We start from the raw sequence: 25,432 nt of genomic DNA on the forward strand, positions 1-25,432 counted from the left end.
GTGTGTTTTCTGTTGGGTAGATTTTTTTTAATTCCCAGAGTTTAGCCCCTGGCCTGCAGGCCAGTATAGGGGACTGTGAAGGCCTGAGGGGGATCAGTGTAGATCAGAACAGATCAGTAGGGATCATTTGGGATCACTGGCCCTCTCTTTGATCCACTCATCCTGTCATCTCACCATTCCCATACAATTCTCAAATTATTACCATACCAGGCGAAGTAAAAACACCCACATGTTAGTAAACACATTTTTGAGACTCTGTGTCTGCAATGGAGATGTGTGGTATTCTGTTGTGCTGTGGCTTAAATTGGAAGTATCCCATTTGTTATGCTTGTTAGCTCTCCTTGTTTATAAAAGACAGGGTTAACAAAGAAGACTTAATTTCTTTTGTCTTGTTTGTATCGGAGAAAAAACAAATAGTTTATAACAAGTGTCGACTACAAATTTGCTAACTGAATGCCGGGAATATCTCCAGCTGTGATGAGAGTCTCCAGTTTTTTTTTTTTGTGTGTGTGTGTGTGATTCACAAAGTGACTATTTATGACATTCCCCATAAACGACAGAGCAGGGGCTGTTAAAATCTGAAGGCTCAGGAACCGAATGAGAAAATTGGTCTCATGACTTAATCCATGCTAATGAGAACATCATTTTTCCTGTCATGTGGAGCACCCTCCATAGTAGCACTCTTAACACCCATTTTGCTTTCCTGACTGTAGTTCAACCAAACAGTACATAAAAGAAGTTTTTAAGTTATAGCATAGCTGTTGAATGGAACCTTCTTCATTACTAACAGGGGAACTTTTCTGGAATTAACAAAACAGGCCTCTTTTCAGATCTCTTTTTGACCTCAACTATTTGAATTCACACAGTTGGTTAGCTTCTAAACGACAAATACTGCACAGATGTATTTAGATGATTCAATCTGTTTCCATGTCACAGCAGTGACACACATGTATATTAATACATTTTCCCAGCAATTTAGTAAGGTTAATTCTGAAAGCATTATTGGTGTATTTTATTTTCTATAACTGATGAAGAACATAATTAGGCTGGCTACGAGTATACCATTCATGTTTTGGCAGCAGTTTGCTCCAAAGCTGTCTGACCCTGTGTAGTAGTGACGGCTCTGCTCAAGTCAATGAAAGAAGGTGGAAACTCAATTCAGGTCTGCATTAAAAACAGTCTCTGAACTGTATGACCTTTATCTCCCCCCTCTGTTTCTCTCTCTCACACACACACACACACGCACATACATACACACACTCATACTTTTGCTTGTGTAGCAGCTGCGTGGAGGGAGAGCGGGAGTGAGACTGAGAAAGGGAGAGCAGGGGAGGTCAGGAGGTTGTGATGGTTGACTATGCTAATGCTGTTGTTAATGACTTTGCTGTGAGTGATAATTGATCGTCTTCATTACCATATTAACTTCACTGCCCCCACCCTTCACGGGCCCCCCATCGGCAAGCCCCAGTCTCTGTCTACGCCGTAATGGATGCCTCCGTTTGAACCTTCAAATAATGAACTAATTAGCTTAATTAAAATCAATAGAGGTGCCAATACTTGGTTAGACATTTCAGGGATGCCGTCTCTATCTGCAGGAAAAGGAATTTGCAGAAAAGAGAGGGTGAGAGAGGACGGATGGCAGGAGGCAAGAGGAGCAATACATAAACAACAGGGAGGGTGTAAAAAGGTGAGCAGCAAGGGGAAGAAAAGCAAGAGAGAGAGAGAGACAGACGGAGGGGAACAGACACAAGAAGAGGAAGCACTTATAATAAGATGGACAGAAATAGGGTGACAAACAGACAAAGAGGAAGTAAAGTTGGATGATGAGAGTTGCAAGTTTAAAGACGGTAAAATCTAAGCGATAAAATGTAAAAATGAGTGGACAAGGGCGAAGACAAGAAAGCACGAGAGAAAATATCAGAGAGAAGGAGGGAGCCAAAGAGAGGGGACACTAAACGAGAGAGAGAGGGCGAAAGAGGTTCCTAATGCTGATTTATGAGTGCTTGACGGTCGTTAGCTGGAATAAATGGCTTGTAGGAGTGGCTGCAGCATTACTCCCTGTACAGGATACTAAGTGCATTGTAAGGTCAGCCATAAGGCCAAACTTACATATGTAGTGCTCTGCCCTTGTAAACCTTTGATAATATATCAGCCACAGGATGGAACTGTAACTAGTCCATCTGATACACAGATACGACTGTGGCTCCCTAACCTGTATTGTAATTGTTTTATTTCTGTTTTATTTATTTATTTAGCACAAAAGTTTAGCGGACGGAACTTTTATCGTTGGACAACACAACAATTAAAAGCACCAACTGTGTTTATGAAGGTGATTTGCTACAATGTAGTGCTAAAGCGATTAGTCGTTTAATTAGCTAATTAGCTGATAAGTTGACTTTCAGAAAATTAATCTATAACAATTGTATTATTATTATTATTATTATTATTATTAGTAACCTATTTATAATTATATATAATTATAATTTATAAAAGCTTAAATAAAATTAGCGCTCTCCGGGTTCCTAAAAGTAAAGATTTGCTGTTTATATAAAGTGTTTTACTAAATAAAAGACTGTTGGTCCAGTTTGCAATTTTTTGAAATATTTCTTTTTTGGGCACTGTTAGATTGTGATTGGTATTTTAACTGTTTTGTAACATTTTAGAGCAAAAAATAATCAATAACCATGCAAAAATACTGACACTTATCCAACAATAAGCATAATGAAGTTGAAGTTATTTGCAGCCATGCTACAGTCAATGCTAATGCTTTAGCATTTTGTGCTATATCTTGCATTCTGAACCTGCCAGCTGCCGAGAAACATAAAAGCACTGTTAGAAGCACAACATTTTCTGAGTGTAAATATCTTCATCCAATGGAGAGAGGGCAGGTTGATAAAAAAATATATTTAATGTGCAAACGTTTTGCATTTGGGTTTGGTATCTCCTCACTAGGTTATAAGTAAGGTTTAAATAAAAACTCTCCCAATCATTCTGCACTGAATCTGTGTGGTAGGAAATGTTGTGTTTTAAAGCCTGCTGTCAGTAGAATTTGAAACATGATGACTTGGTGTCCACTTGAGTCCACTGTACATACGACTCTGGCTCTGCAGACTGCACAAATAGGACAAATATATTTTCAGATGTTATAAGTAATGTCAGAATGCAGAATGAAAAATGGAATAAACTTATGTGGGTATATACTGTTTATTTATATATAGGTACACAGTATACAGTATCTTGATTGCACAGAAAAAAAACCCTGAATTTATGGCTGTTCATGTGTGTGTTTTTCCTGTAGGCTATCATCATAGTTGCATCACTTTACACTTGCATCAAGCTCACTCTGGACAAAATTAAAGCCCACATTTTTAGTACACACTCACTCTAAACATGCATGCTTTGACAACAAGATGCTGGCGTGTTCCTTCCAGTCACCATCACCACGAGATGCATTATCCTCCTTTTTTCATTCCTCGCTTTCTGTTGTGATCTGGTGACTCACGCATACGTGTTCCCGCTTTTGTTTTTTCTCCTCTGTTGCTTTCAGTTGACCTAGCTCCAGACAAAAGGAATGGGGGAGTGGAAAAATGGAATGATTGCATAAATGGACAGCTATTTTCAGATAGAAAAGAAGCAAGAAAAGCGAAAGTGAGGTGGGGAAGGGAAAAAAAAAACAGGGAAGAGAAGAGGCGTGGGTGAGGGGCAAGTGGATGAGACAGGAGGAGACAAGAGAATGTGAGAGGAGGTTGGAGGCTGGAAACAAAAGAATAGAAATGGATGGGGGAAAGGAAGGAGATAGAGGAACAGTGACAGCGGAGGAGAGAAAGTGAAGCGATTCTGTGAATGACTGTTGCTATAATAAGTTTTCTTTGTTTCTTTCTTTTCTTACAGTAAAAGTACTGCTACCATTTCTACTTTTATATCACCAGTCCTGCTATGACTACAAGTACTACTGCTGCTACAGTGCATCTGCCACTGTCTTCTCTCCAGTGTCTAACAGTGAACAGACCCACAGTGACAGGTTTTGTTTGACTATTTTCCACATCTTTGCCTCCTCGACTGCAGATTGAGATGTGATCACTTTGGAAGTACCAGTACTGCTTGTTATAGACAGAGAACCTTCTATAAGAATGGGTTGCATATGCCTGTTCTGTTTGTCTTAAAACTGAGTGAGAACACTAAGGGATGTGATGCAATGTCTGTGTAATGCGCTCTCTGTTTCTCTCACTCCCATACTTCTTTCCTCTCTTACTCATGCACTCTGCTGATTTTGACCATTACATTGATAGTATATTTCCACACCATGAATAGTTGTATTCTACACAAACAGAGACACACACACACACACATATATACGTAAGCCCTCCCTCTAACAAATGAGTTTACCCTGGTCATAACCTTCACAGGGCTCATTATCATAGATTGCAGGCCTTTTCATAAAGCTGAGACCACTGGTGACGGATTACTAACGGGATGGACACACACACATGCATACATATATATATATACACACACACACACACACACACACAGTGATCGGTAATGAGACCTTATTCCGGACACCCAACCCAGCTGCCTGTAAATTACACCCGCCACTCTGCCATACATACTTAATCAGCTAATGTTGTTTTATTCCTTATTATTAATTTGCTCCTGTTTCTGATTTATCTAAAGCGCTCTGCATCACACCAATATTTTGTCTCCTTTACAGTTCAGAGAGGCAGAGAGAGAGAGGGAGAAAGAGAGAGAGAGTAGGCTGTGTGCTTATTCATGTACTTAGGGGATTGCATCTGTAATGAATGGACTGGCTGTTTAGGTATACATAACGCAGCCTACTACTCACCTTAATAATGTAAGCAGGTCGTAACTCCTGCCAACCCAAGGGTATATAAGGCATGCATACACAGACACAAACACACACATATACTGACACTCCAAAACACACACACAGCCTACCTATATTAGCCACTGACCTCAACGTGTGCCAGGTCTTCTCACTGTCACATTGCAGCTGCATTGCAATGTGAATGTTTCATAATTGGGGGAGAAAATCGTGCATGCCTTTTGTGTGTCTTTTTATTATGTATCTTTTTGGGAGGCACACACCACTTTATTTTAATTCCTGTAATAAAAGATTTTACTAAACATACAGAAACTATAAAAAAGATCTTTAGGTTAAATAAAATAAGTTTGATATATTGTATTTTTCTTCTGTGTTCCAACACACAACAAACCACTTTTCTATCAATATTACAAGGTGCATAAATATAGAGTAACTTATTTTTCTTCAAGTTCTTGGAAAAGATTGTACAGTTGAGTCAAGAAAGCGGTGGAGGAACTTAACAATTAATTTGTTGTGTCCTGTATTTTAAAGTGGTGTCCCAACAAGCAACTTGTTCACTTGGCGGACATAAAGGTAGCCAGTCTGCCTTCATCATGCATCAAACATTAACTTCACATATAATGGATTTAATTTCATCTCTCCATCCGCACCAGCTCCTCTTTTGGAATGCTTATTGTGTGTATGTTTTGTTTAGGATTTTTACTACCCCATATCCTGCATTCACACAAACACACGGTAGCACACATACTTAACACTACTAGCATATGCATAATTAAAACACAAGTTCATACTTAAAGCACACACACAGGGCTATGTGTTGACCTGTGAGTCATTGCTGTCAGCATTGATTTCCTTTTCCCCGAGTGACCCCTGTCACCACGGCGATAGAGTGGCCGATATTTCACCAGTGCTGCCGGGTCCCTCTGTTTCTCTCAAACCCTGTGGTTTCTTTCTCTCTCTTTCTTTCTGTGAGACTGATTCTTTATCTCTCTCTGTACTTGCATCCCCTTTGTTGTCTCTTTTGAACTCCTTGTCCACCCCCCTTTTCCTTTGTCTTTGTGTTCATTCTCTCTTCTTAATAGTCCTGTGTGATGAAAAAGCTGGACCACCACAGCTCTTTTTTGAGCTAGGTTCATTTGTATTTTTTTATTTTAAGTTATTTTTTTATACCGCTACAGTATGAATTGACCTCACAATAACAATGCTGACCCATATTCCCCACTGGTCCTTCATGGGACAATGTTCAGTCAGAAAAAGAGACAGACAGAGACAGGCAGAAAGGGTAATGGCAAGGGTTATTTGAGTCCAAGGAGTTGTTCTGCATCTGAGAATGAACAGAAGACTGTGTGTGTTTGTGTCTGCACTTTTTATCTCAATGTCCTCCTTTCAGAGCAAGTGACTTCCTGTGCTACTATTGCGTCAAATATATTATTTTTGAATCCCTAAAGAGGAAAGCCAAATTATTAAGTCATTACAGTAATCGTATTTCAAATTTCATCTTCGATCCTTTCTTCTATATTTGATTTTGTCAACTTTTTGATTAGATTTGGGTGATTTGTGTGCAGTTGGCCCTGTTTGGAAAATGAGCAAAGCAGAAAGCAGAGACATTTTTTTCCTTTCATCAATCGTTTATACAGTTTCATGCCGTTTTTTAATTTCCTCGTCCTTTTTCCCCCACAACACTATTGTCATGTTGCCATGGTCATTAAGATGCACATTCCTAGCAATCAGTCAGGGCCTCACTTAACACCTCTGTTCCTGTGGACTGTCAAACTTCATCACACTTTACAGCACTTGAGAAAATCACTTTCTGTAAAATAATTTTCCTTTATTGAGCAGTGTCTAATTAATAAATAGAAGTCAAAGCTCTATTATGTTGCAAATGTAACTCTCTTTGAATATATCAGCATTAATTAGATTTTAGAAAAGCAAGTACAGTATTGTTGTTTCCCCTTGAAGGTCATATAATTGTAGATGTAATGTACATAAATGAATAATAAATAATAATTAATAATGAGTAATCTAGGTGTGATTTTCTGTATCTCCCAGGTGTCTGCTGTTGATCTGAAGACTATTTTGCTGGATGAGCTTGTTGGACCTGCAGTTCACATCCCACACAGGTATTCTGTACGGCTGACTTCTAATGATTATTAGTCACTCAGCTTCCCTCCTTATCAACAAGGCAATTTTTCCCAGAAAAAGTTTACTCTTTTTAATAACATCTTTATAATAACTTTATGAATCGACCACACACACTCACACATACACACTGGTCCCCTCGGTGTAGAGAAAGGTAACAGGGTTGGCCTCGGGGACTCTGTCTCTCCTTAGGGAGGTTGAGGTCCTTAGGGAGTCGCTGCAACACCACTGTCCCCATGGCAATATGCAAATTCCTATATGATATTTCCCACCATGCAGTGCTCCAAGGCCCCTAAAGACTTGTTCTGTTTCTACTTTATACCTTTCTGGAAAGACAGGTTTTTACTTTAAGTTTCACACATTTTGACAGAACTAATGAAAGAAGCCTTTTCTGAATCGAAATCTTCATGCTCATACATATGTACCTATTCCAGATTTTTGCATTGCTAGCAAGGCACCTGGACTCACCAGACCAGGGAGGGGTTTGATATGAAAATGACTTCTGATAATCTCCATGGCTTGCTGAAGCTAAAGTTACCTGGTGACAGTTTTCACTATGTTTAGCTTTGGCTGTATAGTAAGTGCCTTTAGTAGCTGAGCAGCAGTGAGAAGTGTGATACACTGGAGAAGGATCAGACACACCCTGTTTTTGTCAGTGAAAACTACTGAAAAACTGAAATCAAATTGACCTAATGATTACTTAAATACCATATCTTCACAGCAACTTTCCATTCCATATCTTGCACTGACAACATATAAAGTAACAGATTTCTGTCAGGGACTATATCATAGAGGTTGACATTGTAATGTTTAGCGTGAGTTCATGAAATAAATCAACTGATTTCCAAACAAAGGGATAATATTATAGTCAATATTTGTTTTTTCAGAAGCTGTCAGTAAGACTACATCCAAATACGGTCTCAAGTAACCAGTCAGTAGTTTGACAGCCTGCAGTGCAGCCAATTAAAGCACCCAGCCAAGCAGGAATGGGTGGTCAGGCACAATGTGGCACAATTGAGTATGTGGCTGTACAGTGTTTTTTTGCCATTCCTGCGAAAGGCACTGAAGGGCGTGATGGATCCTCAGTCAGCGTACTTGCTGTCAGAGACACGGGGATTTGCATCACACCTTGAGCGTTTTAAATGGCTGCACATATAATAATATAATAAAAAAAATGAAATAAATGAAATGAGTAAATCAGGTCTCATGAAATGAAATGACAGGCAGGTTGAAACAGCGGGTGAGTGTGTGTGTTTCTTGCCACCAGCGTCAACATTAAACACATCAGATTGAAGCCACCCTCCAGGGTAGCATCACTCAGCCAGGTGTATGTGTGTGTGTGTGTGTGTGTAAATGTGAATGGTGAAACCTAAGTCTTTTATCTACTTTTCCATTTCCTCAGTTTTTTTGTTTATCAACAGATTTATTTATATATTTCTGCTGAAATGGTGTACAGAACACACACTCTCACACACACATTGATCTATCGATGTATTGATGTGTGAGTGGGTGTCAGTTTTTTTATTTTCCATCTCCCTCCAATTTTTTAATTATTTTCTCTTGGTATAATCTCCTGCAGAGTTTTTTTCACTTGAGTTAACTTGAGTGCTGTTTTCCTTTGCCAAAAGCAGTCAAATGCTGAAAGTTAGTTAGGTAAAAAAAAGAAGCTTTGACAGACTATCCTGATTCTCATTTGGGAAAGGTAGGAACTTAACTTATTTCACACTCTGGCAGTATCCCTCAGTGTAACTGTTCTAATTTAAAACTCCAAACTTTTCTTTGTTAACAAAAGTAATAAGATATTTAGGCTTAGGAGACTGGAGGTTCATTATTGTTACATTATTATTTTGTTCAGCTGTTTTTCTGACAGTCTCCCGAGTCTTCCCTTACCAATTTCTTCTTTGCAAGGACGGTAGTAGATGCACATAACTTTCTATCAGTCTCTTTGCCTCCCCTCTCTCTTTCTTTCTCTCCCTCCCTCCCTCTCTCTCTCTCCCACTTGTCTCTCAGGACGAGAGGAGGATATGTCTCTTTTTCTCCATATTGACTTTCCCAGGTCAGGCTCCTCTTCTCCTATTAGGCCAAGCTAACTGATCAATACACGGGCCTGGTGGGCTGCTGTGCGGACATGCAGACAGGCATACACAGTGGGCTGTGACCCGGCCAAGTGCCACACTCATTAACACACACACACACACACACAACACACACACACACACACACACACAGAGCAGGACATGTGCAGTAGACAAATGTATACGCTCTCATAAACATAAATGTGTATACGATTCATAATCACACAACTGTGGAAACAATTCCTAAAATCCCTACAGTCTGTTATATAGAGTGGCAAATCTTAACACAACTAATCTAATGACTCAATCAATCAGTCAATCATGTATAAATCTATAAATCTTCATCCAGTTGGTTGCTTCTCTGTCAAATACGGAGATGCAACAAACTCCTCCTCTCCTCTCAAATCTTCTCCTCTCTTCTCCTCCCCTGCTGTTTTCCCAGCTGGTGAGTTGTGACATCTGCAGTGCTGCGACATGGATAAGCAGCTGCCAGAGATGGAGGGAGGGAGAAGGGGAGGGAAGAGGGGAAGGATGGGGAGCCATAGAAGACAATGCAGGGGAGAAGTGAAGAGGGAGGGGTGATGGGTGATGGGTGATGGGCACCGACAACCAGCAACAGTTAGGTGTACAGCAGGGGGAGACAGGATTGTGTGTCTGTCTGCATGTGCATAAATGTGTTTACGTGCGTGTCTCTGTGTGAGAGTGTGGTGTCTGTGAATGTAACTGTATGTTGTGGCACATGTGCTGGTGTGTGTGTGCATGGCAGCGTGCCAGGCAGTGCCATCTGGCTGCTTGACAGAGCTCTTCTCATTAACAGGGAGGTTAATTGCTGTGGCAGCACCCAGGCTGTGTCAAACATCACCCTGGGGACACGGAGGCAACAGACGATCTACATGTTTGTGTACGCACACGCACAAATGTGTGTGTGTTTAAGGATAAAATGTGGCGCTGGAAACCCTAAAACTCTTTCCTCAACATAAAAATGGTGAACAACAACCTGCAGTATATTAGCCTGGCATAATGAAGACGGCAGCGTAAGGGCCAGCCTGTGTTCCTATGTGTTCTCTGTGTGTGTGTGCATGCATGTGTATGTGCTTGAGCATGTATGCCAGGCAACATGCATGTTTATATTTGTCTTATGAATTATGTCTTGTTGCTGTAATGATGTAGAAAGAATTGGGTTTACAGAGCCAATGTCTATAGCCCTGAGGGCAAACACACACACACACACACACACACACACACACACAAGCACACAGGACAGGGGGAAGGGGTGGCAATTTGCATGTTATTACTGCATATTCATGACTAATTTTGTTAGCCTTGCCTAATAGGCCTGAGTGACAGCTTGAGATATCGAGAGGCTGCTTTAATATCACACACACTCATGGTGACACACACACACACACACACTCTCCTCAGTCGTATTCACTCTCCCTGCTCTCTGTGTCCACACAGTAATCATAACAACACTTATGGCTCTAAATAGGAATTCCCTGTTCATCTGTTGGTTTGACATTGTGTCATTTGTTTACCACAACTACTATATTGTATATAACAATACAGTAAATCATATAGCCTCATTTGTTACGTGCATAATCACAACCTATTATACACACAAGCATGCACACACGCACCTTGTATGGCATGAATACATTTGCATTTTGACTTGTTGCAGATCAAAATGTGTTTGTATTCATTTTCCCAAAAGAAGCAAATAATGTTAAAATTCAGCCTCTATCTGTATTAAATTCAGTCATTAACGGTGCATAAAATAGAACCTTATGTACCATTAAGTAATACACACTGCGCTTATTTTCTTCTTCAATGTTTTAATCTTTGTTGACTGCGCATTAGCTTGGTGTGTGTGCATCTGTTCATTTCTAAACGGAATACTTGGCCAAGACAAAATGACGTTCCTTATCTCAGCTAGCGAGCTTTTTTTGTTCTCTGTATTTTCTGTATATGCATGTACACTCACACACAGCACTCTAAACCCACCACCCCACTGTGCAGGTGAAAATAGGGATGAAATTGGCTGCAGTTACTTTTCATTCAAAACCCTCTTTCGATTTTCAACTTGTTCCCATTTCAGACAATTCGTCTCCAAAGAATCTTTCCTAAATTTGGGGTGATTTAAGTATTTTTTCACCATACTGAAAGAGAAATAAGTTTTGAAAATGCTAATAAATAGACTAAGCCTTTTCCCTCCATCTGAAAGGCCCTAAAATAATAAGAAAAATTACGTTATAATGCAACTGTAGAAGGTTTTGTCCTTTGTAAAAAGTTGAGGTTTGAAATTTGTACATAACTTAGGGAATGGTTGCCTTTGTCTACACATTTCTATACATATAAAAGCTTCTGTGCATACTTAGGAGTACACACAGTTTTTGTGCATTCTTTTTCTTAGTGAAATGTTCAGCAAAGTGATAATTCATAACAAAGGAACACTGTAGTTAGACTGGAATAGAAAGTGAATTAGCACAGTGGCACACACTTTCCCATTCTCTTATAGAGACAGAAACAGAATGTAATCTAAAGTCATTTTTTTTCACTCTCCTCTGTGGCTTTTACTCCATTTGACTGAAAAGTTGTTTTTTTTCCTGAAGTGAAAGATTTAACTCTCAGCGCTCTCTATCCACTCACATGTCACTTTTGTCAAATCTTGCCTTTCCTTCCCTGCTTGGTGCGAACGTGCAGACACGCTTGATCAAATGTGAGTTTAACATTTTTAATCTGCGCAAAGTTTCATCAGAATAACTCATCTCATGAGGCTGGTAAATATGAAATTGTGTGTGTGTTTGTACGTGCCTGTGTGTATACGAAGAGTACTGCACACTACTGTGTGATCTGTTTTTTTCTTTTTTTGCCTTCCATCTTGGGTGTGTGACAGCTGTCACTGGTGACTCAGAAAGGTGTCTGGGCAGAGTTAACGTATTTTCACCGCTGGGAAACACACACACTCACACACACAGACACAGACACACACATACGTGCATATCAGCTCCAGTTGCTGTCACCTAGCACAAATTTCACCAGGCTCAGCATGTCTGCTTTTGAATTAGATTTATTTTATGAATTACATATTACATTGTATACACAATGAATGCTGTTCACAAAGTGAATTGCTTATTTATTTATTGATTTATTTATTTGTTATTTTATGTTAGAAAGCATTGCATTAATTAATTTAACTTAATTAATCATCAAGGTTCATTCAGGATTAGTTTTCTAAAATGGTTCTCATGTGTAACATTTCTGTCAGTTTTAATACAGTGGAAAAACTGCTGTGTTAATTCATTTTATTTGTCCATAAGCATTTACTGTATATGGAGCATATGATCATAATTAGGCTTTGTAATTAAGATCACATTTGGTAACTGGAAACTTTACCAGTGAATCTATCAGCAACTTATATATTACGTTACAGTTTTTTTCCCCTGTAATTCTCCTCTTCCTCCTTTTTCTGCTACAGTACTGCTTCCTTGGTCCAGATTGCATCCGAGTTAGAAGACCTGAAAATCCAGTCGCAAACCAAAGACGTGGTCATCTCTGATCTGGAGAAGGAACTCAGGGAGAATTTCCAGCAAAAGCAAAAGGTAATCTACTCGACTCGTCCTGATTTGAGCTTATTGCCAAGGATAAACTACGCCACAACAATGTCATCAATATATTCTGTCCAGTCGTTTTGTGAACATATCTGCGTATTGGTTATGAATTTAGCTTTTTGATTTAATTGAATACAGTATATTGCATACCCCTGCAGTTATTTGGACTGTCTTCCTTTATTGGTGTTCAAGGTACTTCCTAAAATAAGTAAGCCTGCAATGCAAAAATAGAAATTAAATCTTTTAGATCAGATTTTTTTCACCACAGTTTTGCATCACAGCTCTACACAATTAAATGACTTGTTAAGATATTTTTTTGCAGCGTGCTTGTTATTGTTTAGAAGCCTGTCTGAGAGGTGGAGAAGTCTTTTTTTTTTTTTTACGATATTGGTTTGGCAGCTGTGCTAGAAACGCTCCATGTGCAGCCAGGTTTAACAGGAAGCCGAGGCGTGTGTGATGAATTACCAGCATATCTCAGAGCCCTGGGTAACAAACATGGCGTCGCCGGCCGGGATTAAAAGGGAGAGTTTTTTACGGCCTTCCCACACCTCCTTACAGGGTGTCACTAAATTATACCCACTGCTGTTTTACTGTCTTCTGTGGCTTACGGTTAAGACACACGTAAACACACACAGGCTTGCAGAAATGCACACACACACACTTAGATTTGTGCTTGTGGTAAACCCGGGCTTGTTGGTTGTTTATGTGTGTGTTGGCTGGTTACTGTTTGTTTATGCTGCTTGTGAGTTGACTCATTTGCACTGCTGCTAATTAGTGGTTTGTGTGATTATAGAGCCTTAGAGAAACAAACTTCAGCTTGTTCTGTTAATCAAATTTTCAACAAATGTTGATATATTTTCTCATTCTGCTTGTGTTTCTGTTTAACTGGTACGTCTGCAATGCAGATGCGCAGATAGATCTGCTGGCACAGAATTTCATCTGTGTTTGTTAATAAGCGAGTTTCTGTATGAACACAATAAGTTCATAGAATATGATGCTTCTTAAGGCCAATTAAAACAACTATATGTCCTTAACAATAAAAACAATGTATGTATACATTTAATTCTTTTGAATGTTTTAGTGCAGAAGGTTTTCATCTGTGATAATATGTGAATTACTAACAGGCTGCAGTGTTTCCTTTATATAACACACACTATTATCATTGTTGTATAGTGGTTTATGGTTGGCAACTGGTGTCACCCTGTACAGTCTGAAATCATCATAAATAAGTAAAAACATTCATTTAAACTGCTGTTTTATCTGAAGAAGACTAAATATAAACATTTTAATGAATTACATATCATATTAGAGATTATACTAATGGTAGAAGACAATCTTCCCCAATTAAAAAGAGTTCTGTTCTGAAAAAGTGGGATATGAACAGTTAATATAAAAATGTGTATAAAAACTACTGATGTTTTGTGTTTTGTTAGATAGCTTAAGATTATTGCATGATATTTGTGAAGAAATACTGTAATTAATAACATTTTTGAAACATAATAAACATTAGTTTCATTTATAATTTGTCACACTCACTGAAAATATATTTCTTTCTGTAAAATAATCTTTAATATTTAAAATCTGTCATGGCCCAGACTGCAACACAGGTGCTGGAAAGTAGTGAGAGGCTGGTGCACCTGCAGAGCGAGCTCTCTTGTCTGCAGCGGATCCAGAAAGACAACATGAAGGAGATTGCTGACAAAAACATCTGCATCACCAAGCTGCAAGCTAACATTCAGCTGCTGCAACAAGAGGGGGCCGACACACATGTTCAGGTGGGCAGAGACTCAAATGTGCATGAGTTGCAGTGGTGGAAGAAGTATTTAGATATTTTACTCAAGTAAAAGTATCAATACAACAACGTACAAATACTCCATTGCTAGTAAAAGTCCTGCATTTAAAATCCTGCTTAAGTGAAAGTTGATAAAAAATAATCAGCAAAATATACATAGTGTATGAAAAGTACGAAAAGTACGAAAAGTACAAGCACTAATTCTGCAGTAAAATGTCCCCTGTCTAAATTAATTATTTCCTTAAGGGACTCCTTTAATATCATTGAGTTAAGTGACGAACCCTGACTTAGTAACATATTTTATGGATATTTTATATTATATTCAATGCATAACAATATCAGTACAGAACAACTGATAAACTGTACAATTAAGACAAACAGTCAACGCATTGTTCTATTAGCTTTGTGGTAGTTTTAACTACATACTTTTCTAATGCAAGCAGACAGTGAAGGCTCTGTGAATATGGCTTGTGTTCAGATCTCCACTGTCCCCTTATAATGCAAGATTTAAGTTTATATTGTTAATAATATTCTAAACTTTGAAAATAACAATTTCATTTGGTTTTCCTCATAGACGTGAATAAACTGCTGAGGTAATACATACTTTGTAGTTTTCTAGAAAGGTTTTCTCACCCCCCTTAAAATCAAGAAGGCCTCATGACCTCCTGTGAAGCTTTGACAACCTCTATTGGGGGTTGGGACCATCAGGTTGGCAGCCAGTGTTATATCTGACATTATTAAACTGTTAATAGGGGGGTCAGGCCCCCCCAAAGATAAATGTTAGGCGTTGTGAGATGATTAATGGAAGAGGAAAGAAGGAAAAGTTTCTATATTTTGGACCTGTCTGTAATCTCAAAATATTGAATTTATTTAAATGAAACCACGTGAGCGCTTCATAGACATGTGAAATATGACAAGGTGCCCCAACTAGACATTATATTATGTAAGAGGTTACAAGTCAAACATTTTGGAGACCATTGGTTTAATAATAATTCAAATGTGTTGTATTTGATTAAAAAAAGTTGGTTTAATTTTGACCATAAGAGTATTAGTAAATACACCAAATAAATGTAGTAAAGTAAAACATTCAATATTTTACTCTTGTAGTATAAAGTAAAAAAAAAAAGTAGCATAAAAAGCAGATACTCAACTAAACTTCTGTACTTGAGAAAATGCACTTTCCACCACTGATTAGTTGGGATTTCTGTTTGCACACATGTACCTCAGTAGATACTGTAAATGAAAAAAATAGCTGATAATATAAACATAAATGCACTCACTAGCTGTCAGTCAGTCACTTAAAAAATATTTTTTTAACCAGATGTTTCAGATTAGTTTTCAGATTAAGTGACTGGTACCTCATTTGTTTTACTGAGTGCAGAGATATGACTGCCTGCACATTAAACAATTGCCTGTCTGACTTCAGCTCTCCAAACTGAGTGTGAGAGTGAAGGAGCTTCAGGATGAGCTGAAGAGAAAAGAGGAGGAATGGAGGCAAAGAGAAGATGAACAGAGACTGAAACATGAAAAGGAGATTCAACAAGCAGAGGAGAGCAGAAGGCAGGAGCAACAAACAAGAGAGGAGGAGGAGTGCGTGAAGAAAGTGGAGGAGGAGAGGAAGAGGCAGGAGTGGAACAGGGAGCTTGAGGAGGAGAGAAAGGCCCATGCTGAAGTTGTTAAAAAGTGGGCTGAGAAGGCAGCTATTTTGAATTCTGAGGTAAGTATATTAATGTACTGAGTAGATCTATTGTATTTAACCAGAGTACTCAACAATGGGTGATAATGTGTAAACCTGGCTGCAAAAGTGAACATTGATTCTTGTCATTGTGTTCCCTTGTTTTAATTCCCGTGTATGATATTATGCTATGGGCAGTACGTCCAAATCAAAGATTTCTAAAACCAAGGGAAGCTAAAGACACTCATCATGAACCCAAGTCACAATATCACACCCAACAACACACCTCCCTCTATAGTTAATACATTACAAGAATCATTCAATTAATAATAAAGTTCACATGTTTAAAATAGTCTCTCCTCTTTTGAGCTTTCATAATTTAGATGATAAAGTTTTCTTGAAGCTGTTTTAGCATGTGGGCTTACAGTAGTACAGAAGACAACATATTTACACGCATGCATGTGCACGCACTTACACAGAAAACAACAACAAAATACTTAACCTTAATTCAGACCTCAGACACTCTCTTCTCTCCTCCACCCCCTCACCCCCCACCCCCTCTTCCTTCCATCCTGCCATCTCGCCACAACCGCTCCAAATTAATCTGCAAAATATTGATTTGAGGAGCAAGGGGGTGGAGGGGTGGGGGCCACACGATTGCGGCCGCATATTAATACGAACAGGCCGCTCTTCGTCTCTCCTCTATACTTTAAGATCCTCATATCTTCATAATTGATTAATGTTCCTTTGTGAAGTGGGGATGAATAATACATTAGTGGGCCTGCTGCACCCTCAGGCTGATGAGAAAATGTTTAATTTCAGTAAATGTAGCACTCCCGCTCTCTTTCTCTCTCTTTCATTTTCCCTCTCTGGTTATTTGTGAGTGTTGGAGTGTGTTTGTGAGTTTTCACATGTGAGCTGAAGACTAGAAGAGCGTTGTTGATTTGCTTTTTTCGTGTTTACTGTTGGCTTGAAGCGCATGTTAAACATCACAAACAAAAGACAGCATCTGCATTTGCAAACATGAATGAATAAATTGGTGAAATGAGCCCAGTATTGTTCCATGAACTGATAGAACTGCAAGAGTTGTGTCACTTTACTACCTGTTTGCCCTAAAAAAAAGAAAGAAAAATAAATCAGCCCGTTGGACATTTTTGCCTACATTGCATTGGAATGCACTGTGAACATCAGCTGCTACAATATCCATCAGCAATCAGTGAAAACATGCAAATGTGCCATAAACCCACCTGATGGGGACAAGTAGCCTCTTCAGCAGCCTGGAAAGGTGCCCGGGAGGGTGACATATGTCAGTTGCTGTGACTGGCACAGCCTGGCTCGACTCAGCTCATCTGGTTAACAATGCTAATTATGCTAAACAGAAGCCTAATGATGATGATTAGGGATTTAAGAGCTGCAGCATGGCACACTTGGCACGTGTGTATGTGTGTGTGTGTGTGTGTGTGTGAAGGCGGGGGGGTGCTGTCTGGCACCTGCTGGTGAGCATCTGTGTGTGTAGAATAGATAAATGATGAAGTGAACACACACATACACCCACAGGTCTCACTTCATGCCTACTTAGCTTTGCTTCATTTTCCATTTGAACTTGTGCCAGTGATGAAGGGGATCTATACACATGCACAGCTTCATACATGCACCCAGAGCGCTAATTGAATAAATAATACTTATCTGTTAACAAGCATCCTAATTAGTTATGCTAATCAGCCTAGATAACCCAATTAACCTCATAGAGTGAGGAAGGGAGGGCTCCTCTTTGTTTTTATATGTGGGTGTGGATTTATGTGCCTGAGAGCAGATCAGAGACACTTAAGAAAACACATTTGCCTAATTAGTTTTCAATGACATAGACAATTCAGCATTTATGTTTTTTTCAAGCCCTTATTGTTCTGCTTTTGAATGCGAGGAAATAGGCTTTTTCACACCAAGAAAATAAGTGGCATTGAAATTATGTTAACAGTGCTTGTGCATTTTCTCTATGCATATGCGAGAATATACCGTATGCATTTATACTGTCTTCTGCCAGTCTGTTTCTCAGTTAGATCCACATGGACATGTATATTTTTACAACTATTATGGTAGTTTAAACAGAGTGTGTATTTATTCAGAGAATGTCTGCCTGTTCCATTAGTTTATGTCCTTGGAAATACAATTTGGCCTCAAGTTCTCTCCGTTTATTTAAAACCTTCAGTCAGCGTTCCCATCCTAATAGTGAGCCGTGTTTCCTCTCGTTTAGCTCCACCACTCATTATCCGGGCCATGTGGAAGAGACAGTGTTTAGAGAGGGGTGGGAGAGAGACTTGGAGAGGGACAGGGAGAGATAGAGAGAGGGGTAGGAAATGAGCAAAGGCGAGTGCAAACCAGAAAGAAAAAAGACAGAGGGAATGAATGAGTGACTGAAAGAGGGAGAATGTAGATTTTCTTTGAACCTGACCACAGCTTCTTGTGCTTCTAATGAATGTTGAGGAGAGAGAAGGGAGGGAGACACCCAGACAAGACTGTCTTTGTTGTGCCTATGCAAGAAAGAAAGAGACAGAGCGAGAGAGAGAACACAACAGATTTATGTCTTACAGGAAGTCTCCCAGATTTGTGGTGTCGCAAACCGCCTCCCCCGAGTCAGCTGCATGCTCTGGCTTTTAATTAATAGTCAGTTTAAGTTTCCGTGCACACTTGAGTCTAAGTTTTCATGTATCGAGTATTCGTGTACGCGTGTGCATCTGTTTGTCTCTGTGGCATGTGCCTGTGCGTCTGTGTTTACAACACACAGTTTATCATGTGCAGTTTGTATATGAGAATTAGTTTTGACAGAGCAGCACTCATCCGCTCCTCTGGTTTGGGCTGCATGGCTGACAGTGGGAGAGCTTCAATTAAAACACACACAGCGTCAGAATTATTTGACAAGAGTTACATTTTGTGTCAGAGCTCAGACAAGAGTCCTTAATGAGTGGCAACTGAGATATTTACTCAGCTCTAGGCGTGCCACTACCTCTCAGCTACATGCTATTTATCTTTCAGTTGTTTTATTTATGTGGACTGCCGTGGATTTCCTTTTTTGTTTTAGAATAGTTTAAGGGCTGCCCTCAAAATCGACTAAAGGTGTTAAAAAAATGAATAACGTATTAAATGCTGTGCCCAACATTAGCATTAGGTCATGGCACCTTTGCTAATGTGCTAATGGAATTCACTGCGGTGAGCTAAACTGCGGTGCTTGACGTCCAAAGCCTGCACTTCTGTAATGGGAAGACCAAACAGTGGATGCTACTCTGTGCAGTGCGGGTCTTGAATGTGGGGGGAGATGCTAATATTAGCTCATGCTCACTTCAGCTGACTCATCTCCTCTGTGTCCTTGGCTTATTAACTGATTTAAGACTGATTAGATCAATCTTGCGTGAACATGCACTGGCACGCACACGCACCACATTTGAATATCAAAATGGAATTGCTTGACCAGTGAAAACTAGATTAATTCAAAATGTTAGCATCAAGGTGTAGGTAAAATGGATGACTGTGCATATTTTTAATGCACCTTGCAGCATTTAAAGCCATTTATGACATTATCTAAAGCTCATGTTATGCAAACACATTTTGCAAGTCAAATCCACTTATGTTGAGAATACTTCATGCTCCTTTTTTCTCCTTTGCCTTGATTTGACTTCATGAGATCATCAGCGTAGGTATTGATTTTGCACTCCATTTGATGGAGTTTTAGTGAGCTAAAATGTGTATACCTCTTCCATAATAACATACCACAGTAACAAAATAATGATGTTGAGCTATATTACTAGAATGGTGTAATATGCATGCCATGTACTTTTCAAACAGACATGCCTCTAATACGCTGACAGGGCTTAGGTAAGAGATTAAAGAAATATTTGAACTTTTTATTTACAAGGACAACAGTGTTCACCCATTTACCACAGCCCTGTTATTCCAACCCCCTAAGTGTCTCTTCATCTAGCTTCTTCAAGGCTACAGATTGGCCATTGCTCTGCCACACATAGCTTTTCTTTTCTCTAGTCTCCAGGAACTGTCAAGAGACTGCACTGTTGCTACCAGGTCAAATCTCCTGACAACCTGACAGCGTGGTAGTAGGTGATGTAAGTTTGGCCTAGAAACCTCCCACATCCCTATTCTTCATATCTATTGTGTCATTGTTGTGGTTGATGTGAGAACCCACTGCACTATTTGAATGTGTTGCTCAGTTCTACTCTGAGCTATTTGATCAGCTCAGAACACGATGTTAACACTTTCAGATAGTTGCTGTGGTAAACAAGAGAAAGTTGTTTTGCCGTCTGTTAGAGTTTGAAAGTAGAGTGTCAATTTCACTTAGTACTTTTCATGTTAGATGCAAGGTAGTGAAGAGTACTCAGCCGATGTAAAATGTGTATGTTTGTGCGTGTGCTCATGCACAGGGTTGAGTGTATCTGCCTCTCTTTATGTGTGTGTCTGTGACAGTTTCCTCTCAAGATGTTAATTCCTCTCCTCCCTGTTGTTGTCATGCTTACACCAGCAGTGTCTGCACCAGGGAGACGAAGACATATTGGTGTTAATGAAAAGCCCTCCTAAACTCTCCTCCCTGCATGAATGTTTAAACATGCTTGTCATAACATTCATTCGCTCACACATGACAGCTAGCATCTGCAGCTGCCTTGCTCGCCCTCAATATTTTATCATACCATCTCCCCTAACCCCACTCTAGTACAATGGCTGTGTGTTAGCAAACTGAATTATAATGACTCAAAACAGGCCGTGTTCAGACTCACTGCCAGCACAGGCCATACATAATGGATTCAGCAACACCACAGGTCTCATAATGGTACAATTAGTCAATTTTAAATATGAAAGTAAGAGAAGAAGGCCAAATTAAGGAAATGTTGTTGTACATAGAGGGAAAGAAAAACCGAAGAAGATTGAGATAAATAAAGATGATGAGAGAAAGAGAAAAAAAGAAGCAAAACAGAAAGTAAGGGTGGGCTTGTGTAAAGAAAGAAAGAAATAAAAAAAGGAATACATAAAGAAAAGGAAAAGAACAAAAAAGCAAAGGAAGAACGAGAAAAATCCCCATGTCCATATACAGTATGCTATTCAGAAGTCCCATAACACTGCAGGTCAGCAGTTGTGACCTTGGTGGTTTTGACAGAAGTGGTTCACCATGGTAACGGTTGGTCTGCAACCCTCAGAACACCCCCGCACCCCTCATCACTCCCCAGCCTTCCTCACTGCCTCTCTGCCAATTTGATTGGACGCACAATTGAAATGTCATGCCTCAGCAACACACATGCACACGCACCAGATCAACCAGACTGAAACCAGTGGAATGAAAGAACAGGGCACGCTGTACAAATCAGGATGAGAGAAACCAGAGACAAACACTAACACACAGTAACACACTAAGAGGGGAGAAGGGTTTTAGTTGAGCTTTATGTCACTGTGGTATTTCACATAGCAGGAAAAAGTGGGGTTAACATTGTTTGGTGGGCGAGGAGACCTAGGCACAGAGCATCAAAGCAGAGAGGCTTGTCATAGCCGCTGAATACAGAATCAAATGAATATTAATGTGGAACCAATTACCTCAGGGAAATGTTGTCTGTAGGTTAGCTTTGCTAACGCATGTGTCTCACCTTTAGCAAAGTGGAAGCAGTGGGAGGGGGGGAGCCTGGAGGGTGGACAGCACTGATGTATTCGTTTTCCTCCTAACAAGCTTGTCTACCCCTGCTAAAATAGAATTGTCCACCACGCAGCGCCTCCCCTCCCTTCTCCATATTTCACCTAGATGCAAAAAAATTTTTTTTTTTTGGTTCAGTGAATTATGGAGAGAATATATGATACAATTCTTCAACAACGCCCATGGCTAAGAGGTAGTTAATATTGGCGCCCTTCCTGAGAACGTTGTTTGTTTGCAAAAGATTTGATAAGCAACAAAAATATAATTTATAAATGTTTTGATACAATATTAAGTTTTTTTCTATATCAAGCTTGGTTAAATAATAGAACTTTTGAACATAATATAAGCCAATAAACAAAAATGGGCTTTTAAAGTCCCTTAGAAGCACATTTTCATTTCACTTGTCATCAGCAGTGCCAACAATTACAAAAGCCCCCCCCCCCCTATTTTCCTGTATGCTGCAGTTTTGAGGCTCTGTAGTGGTGACATGTATACTATCTTGTTGTGTGAGCGGCTTAGCACAGTGCAGTCCTGATCTGTGCAGGTCTCTAGCTGCTGCTGATCTGCATAAGTGACTGTGCCACACTTAAAGCCGCTGGCTCCTTAAAGCTCCTTCTAAATCAGTGTTAAAGCCTTGATAATAGACCTCACTGACCAATTGATTGGCCTTCATATGTTTACAGCTCACTTTAATTGCCTCAAAAATACCATTTATCAGCCATGTGTGTCCATGTATGCATGCATGTGTGTGTGCAAGCGTGCCTGTCCATCGACAAAAAGGTGTATTGATTTATCAGCATCGGGATTTGTCCCGTTCACCGTACATAAAACCCCTGCGTATGTGCTGTTCAAAATGGGAAATGGCCCCATCGATTCCCTTAAGTTGGAGCCCAAATGCTAAAGATTTTTGGATAAGCTTTCTCATTATTTAAGCTGAAATCAATAGGGGAGAGCATGGGTCTAATGAATGAACGGGCCACAGATCAGATGGGGTGTGCTCATCCCTGGCCTGTCCTGGTCGATCTGTGTGCGTGCGCGTGAGTGTGTGTTGTGCATGAGAGAGAGAGAGAGAAAGAGAGAGAGAAAGAAAGAGGAAGAACTTGACTATTTGCACATCACAAACCTTTTTCTTTGGCGCTCAAAAAGATTCACACTATAGGACCATCTGTGTCTTTATTTACCCATTGCTGTTTCATTAGGGGAAATGTAAAATGTAATAGGACATGTAATCACAGTGTCTAATGAAGCTTCAAAGTAGCCTATGTCGGGGATTTTAACATTTTCTGTTGTCATTATTATGATTGAGCCGTTTCCCATCCCACTCTCTCTGTCTCTCTGTAGTTGAAGGTCAGCAGGAAGCAGGTGGAGCGACAGAACAGGGAGCTGTCAGAGTCTCACCAGAAGGAGGAGATGCTTCTCTCTGAGGTACAAAAAACACAAGAAAAACACATTCCCTGCATCCATGTGTGTCACCTTATTCGTTTAGCTGTGCTCCCGTCTCACCCCTAGCTTGAAAATTGACTCCACAGCTTGAAAAAAAATTAGAAATGCAATGAAAATTCATCATCTGGTCTCATCTGGCCTCTTAAAGCCCACTTTCCCCATGGGGGTCAGCGTAGTGTGATTTTATCTTTGGCTTAGACCACATCCAAAGGGGAAATAAATTACAGAATAAAACATATACAACAGCAATACCTACTGCAAGTTATGATGGGAGTGACCCAGGAGTGAAGATTTGAAAAACAAAATTATTCCTGACACCCAACACCTACAAATACTATCCTGATTAAACATACATCTGCATGGGAATATAATATGCAGGAGATGTGTGTCAGCCAAACCAAAATTCATCCAGACACACACACACTCATGCACAGAACCATCTACCCCTCCCAACTGTAACCTCCTTGGCTGACTTTTTGGTTTTTCCACTTTCCATTCTTTCCACACTTATGGAATATCAAAATGACACAGGGTGGTGTATCTCTAGGAAATTGTCTTTGGCTGAGCATGCAGGCGCTGCCTTTCAGACTACATTTACCAGACAATTGCTAATAGTTTCACTTTGTGGTTTGGCCAACTCATGGAATTAGCTACATTAATAATTAGTCACAGCTGATACTACAGACAGTTGTCATTTCAGCTGGTGAAAAGGACACTCGCCAGCTGAAAATGAGAAGCCTGCAGACATTTAAAGTTGATAATAAATTGATAATATTGCAGTCAGTAAATATCACATACACGTGAGGTGGGCTATTTAACCACTATTTAGTGGATTTCTGCCATGTGGCTTCAAATAAGAAGAGCAATGAGTAATTTGTGCATATCAACAATATCAACAAAGAAGGAGACTCTGGAGTGCAAATATCACTAACCAGCCCAATTTTCAAATAGTAAACTCCCTGTCCCTTCCCCTCACTCCCCTCTAAGGTGTCCCGCCTTTTCAGCTCATAAATATGGAAGGCGAAAGATGATGAGATTCACGGACAAGAAAGGAATCAAAATCTATTGTTGCGTGTCCTTTTCCCCGTGTAAAGTTTGGATTAAATGTCACACATTAGCATGTGAACTTTTAAATGAGCTTGTTTGCTCTCCGCGGTGTGGGGCATGTAAATACCCATCTTGAGTATGGAATGGGGATTGCTTTGTGGGGGGGTTGGGGTTCACAAGAATTGGGGAGTGTAGGACATATTTGAGTCTTGCACCGGCAATTAGGCCGCAGCAAGGGACTGGAGTACCAAACAGCTCTATTGACTGGTTGCGTCTAGCTGGTGTTCCACACCTGAAGTGGCAGATAGTGGCAGATGAGAAAGTTCCCTGATGGCTGTGGCTTCTGGTGAGTTGAGAGAAGGAGATGATTGGCAAGCACTCCCAAAATGTGATGATTGACGTGCACTGTCAGCAAATGCATTGACGTGCACTGTGGGCAAATGCAGGTGTGAGTGTGTGTGCGCAAATAAACATGGATATAGGTACATTGTAACCTTGGTGGAGTGTAGCTCTGAGATACTGACCATTAAAGAGTTCACATATGAGCTGTCTAAAGTGTTATGTATTATGTATATTTTTGTTTTATTTTTTAAAGCTGATATTTAAAATATTAATATGTCCATATAGTGCATCATTTTTGCTTAAAAAGAAGTGAGACAGAACCCTTTTTTTCTGAGCTGAAAATGTGCCATGATGATGTGCATGTGTGTATGTATCCATGGCTGTGTAAGATATTTGATAGTAACCAAACCCTATTCTATATTTGCACGTTTTTTTCATTGACTATGATTCTCTTTGTTTTAAAATGTGAGCCTGCTTATTTATTGACATAATTTCCTCTCAGTGAAGGGCTTGTGTCTGTAAAACACATTAAAATCATAATGCAATCTTTGCTAACCCAGGAGCAACGTTATTGTTCTATTATACTCACCGAACAACAGCATCCCAGCCTGTTTATCAATCCAATATCTCATAATGTGCTCTCTGCCTGGTCATTTTGAATATAAAAAGATCTCACACTGTTATTGTACCATATTTCCTATATTTAGTATTAATCTCTTGTTCTGACATGAATCTGACACATCCAATATGATATTTGATTAGTTGTTGTTTTTTTTTTTTTTTTTTTT

At 39.6% G+C, this 25,432-nt stretch overlaps 1 protein-coding gene across 1 annotated transcript in view; it reads left to right on the plus strand.

The window, feature by feature from the left end:
• LOC118324343 (nuclear mitotic apparatus protein 1-like) overlaps positions 1 to 25,432 on the plus strand; it is a 93,537-nt gene that overhangs the window by 7,606 nt on the left and 60,499 nt on the right. Inside the window, exons 3-7 of the mRNA XM_035656638.1 lie at positions 6,893 to 6,963; positions 12,533 to 12,656; positions 14,261 to 14,440; positions 15,884 to 16,174; positions 23,154 to 23,237. Of these exons, the coding sequence (XP_035512531.1) occupies positions 6,893 to 6,963; positions 12,533 to 12,656; positions 14,261 to 14,440; positions 15,884 to 16,174; positions 23,154 to 23,237 (750 nt within the window). The remainder of the gene's footprint in view (positions 1 to 6,892; positions 6,964 to 12,532; positions 12,657 to 14,260; positions 14,441 to 15,883; positions 16,175 to 23,153; positions 23,238 to 25,432) is intronic.

This window comes from Morone saxatilis, unplaced genomic scaffold (assembly GCF_004916995.1).
Source record: "Morone saxatilis isolate NCDOM2014 unplaced genomic scaffold, NCSU_SB_2.0 Contig0, whole genome shotgun sequence".
NCBI classification, from domain to species: Eukaryota; Metazoa; Chordata; class Actinopteri; family Moronidae; genus Morone; species Morone saxatilis.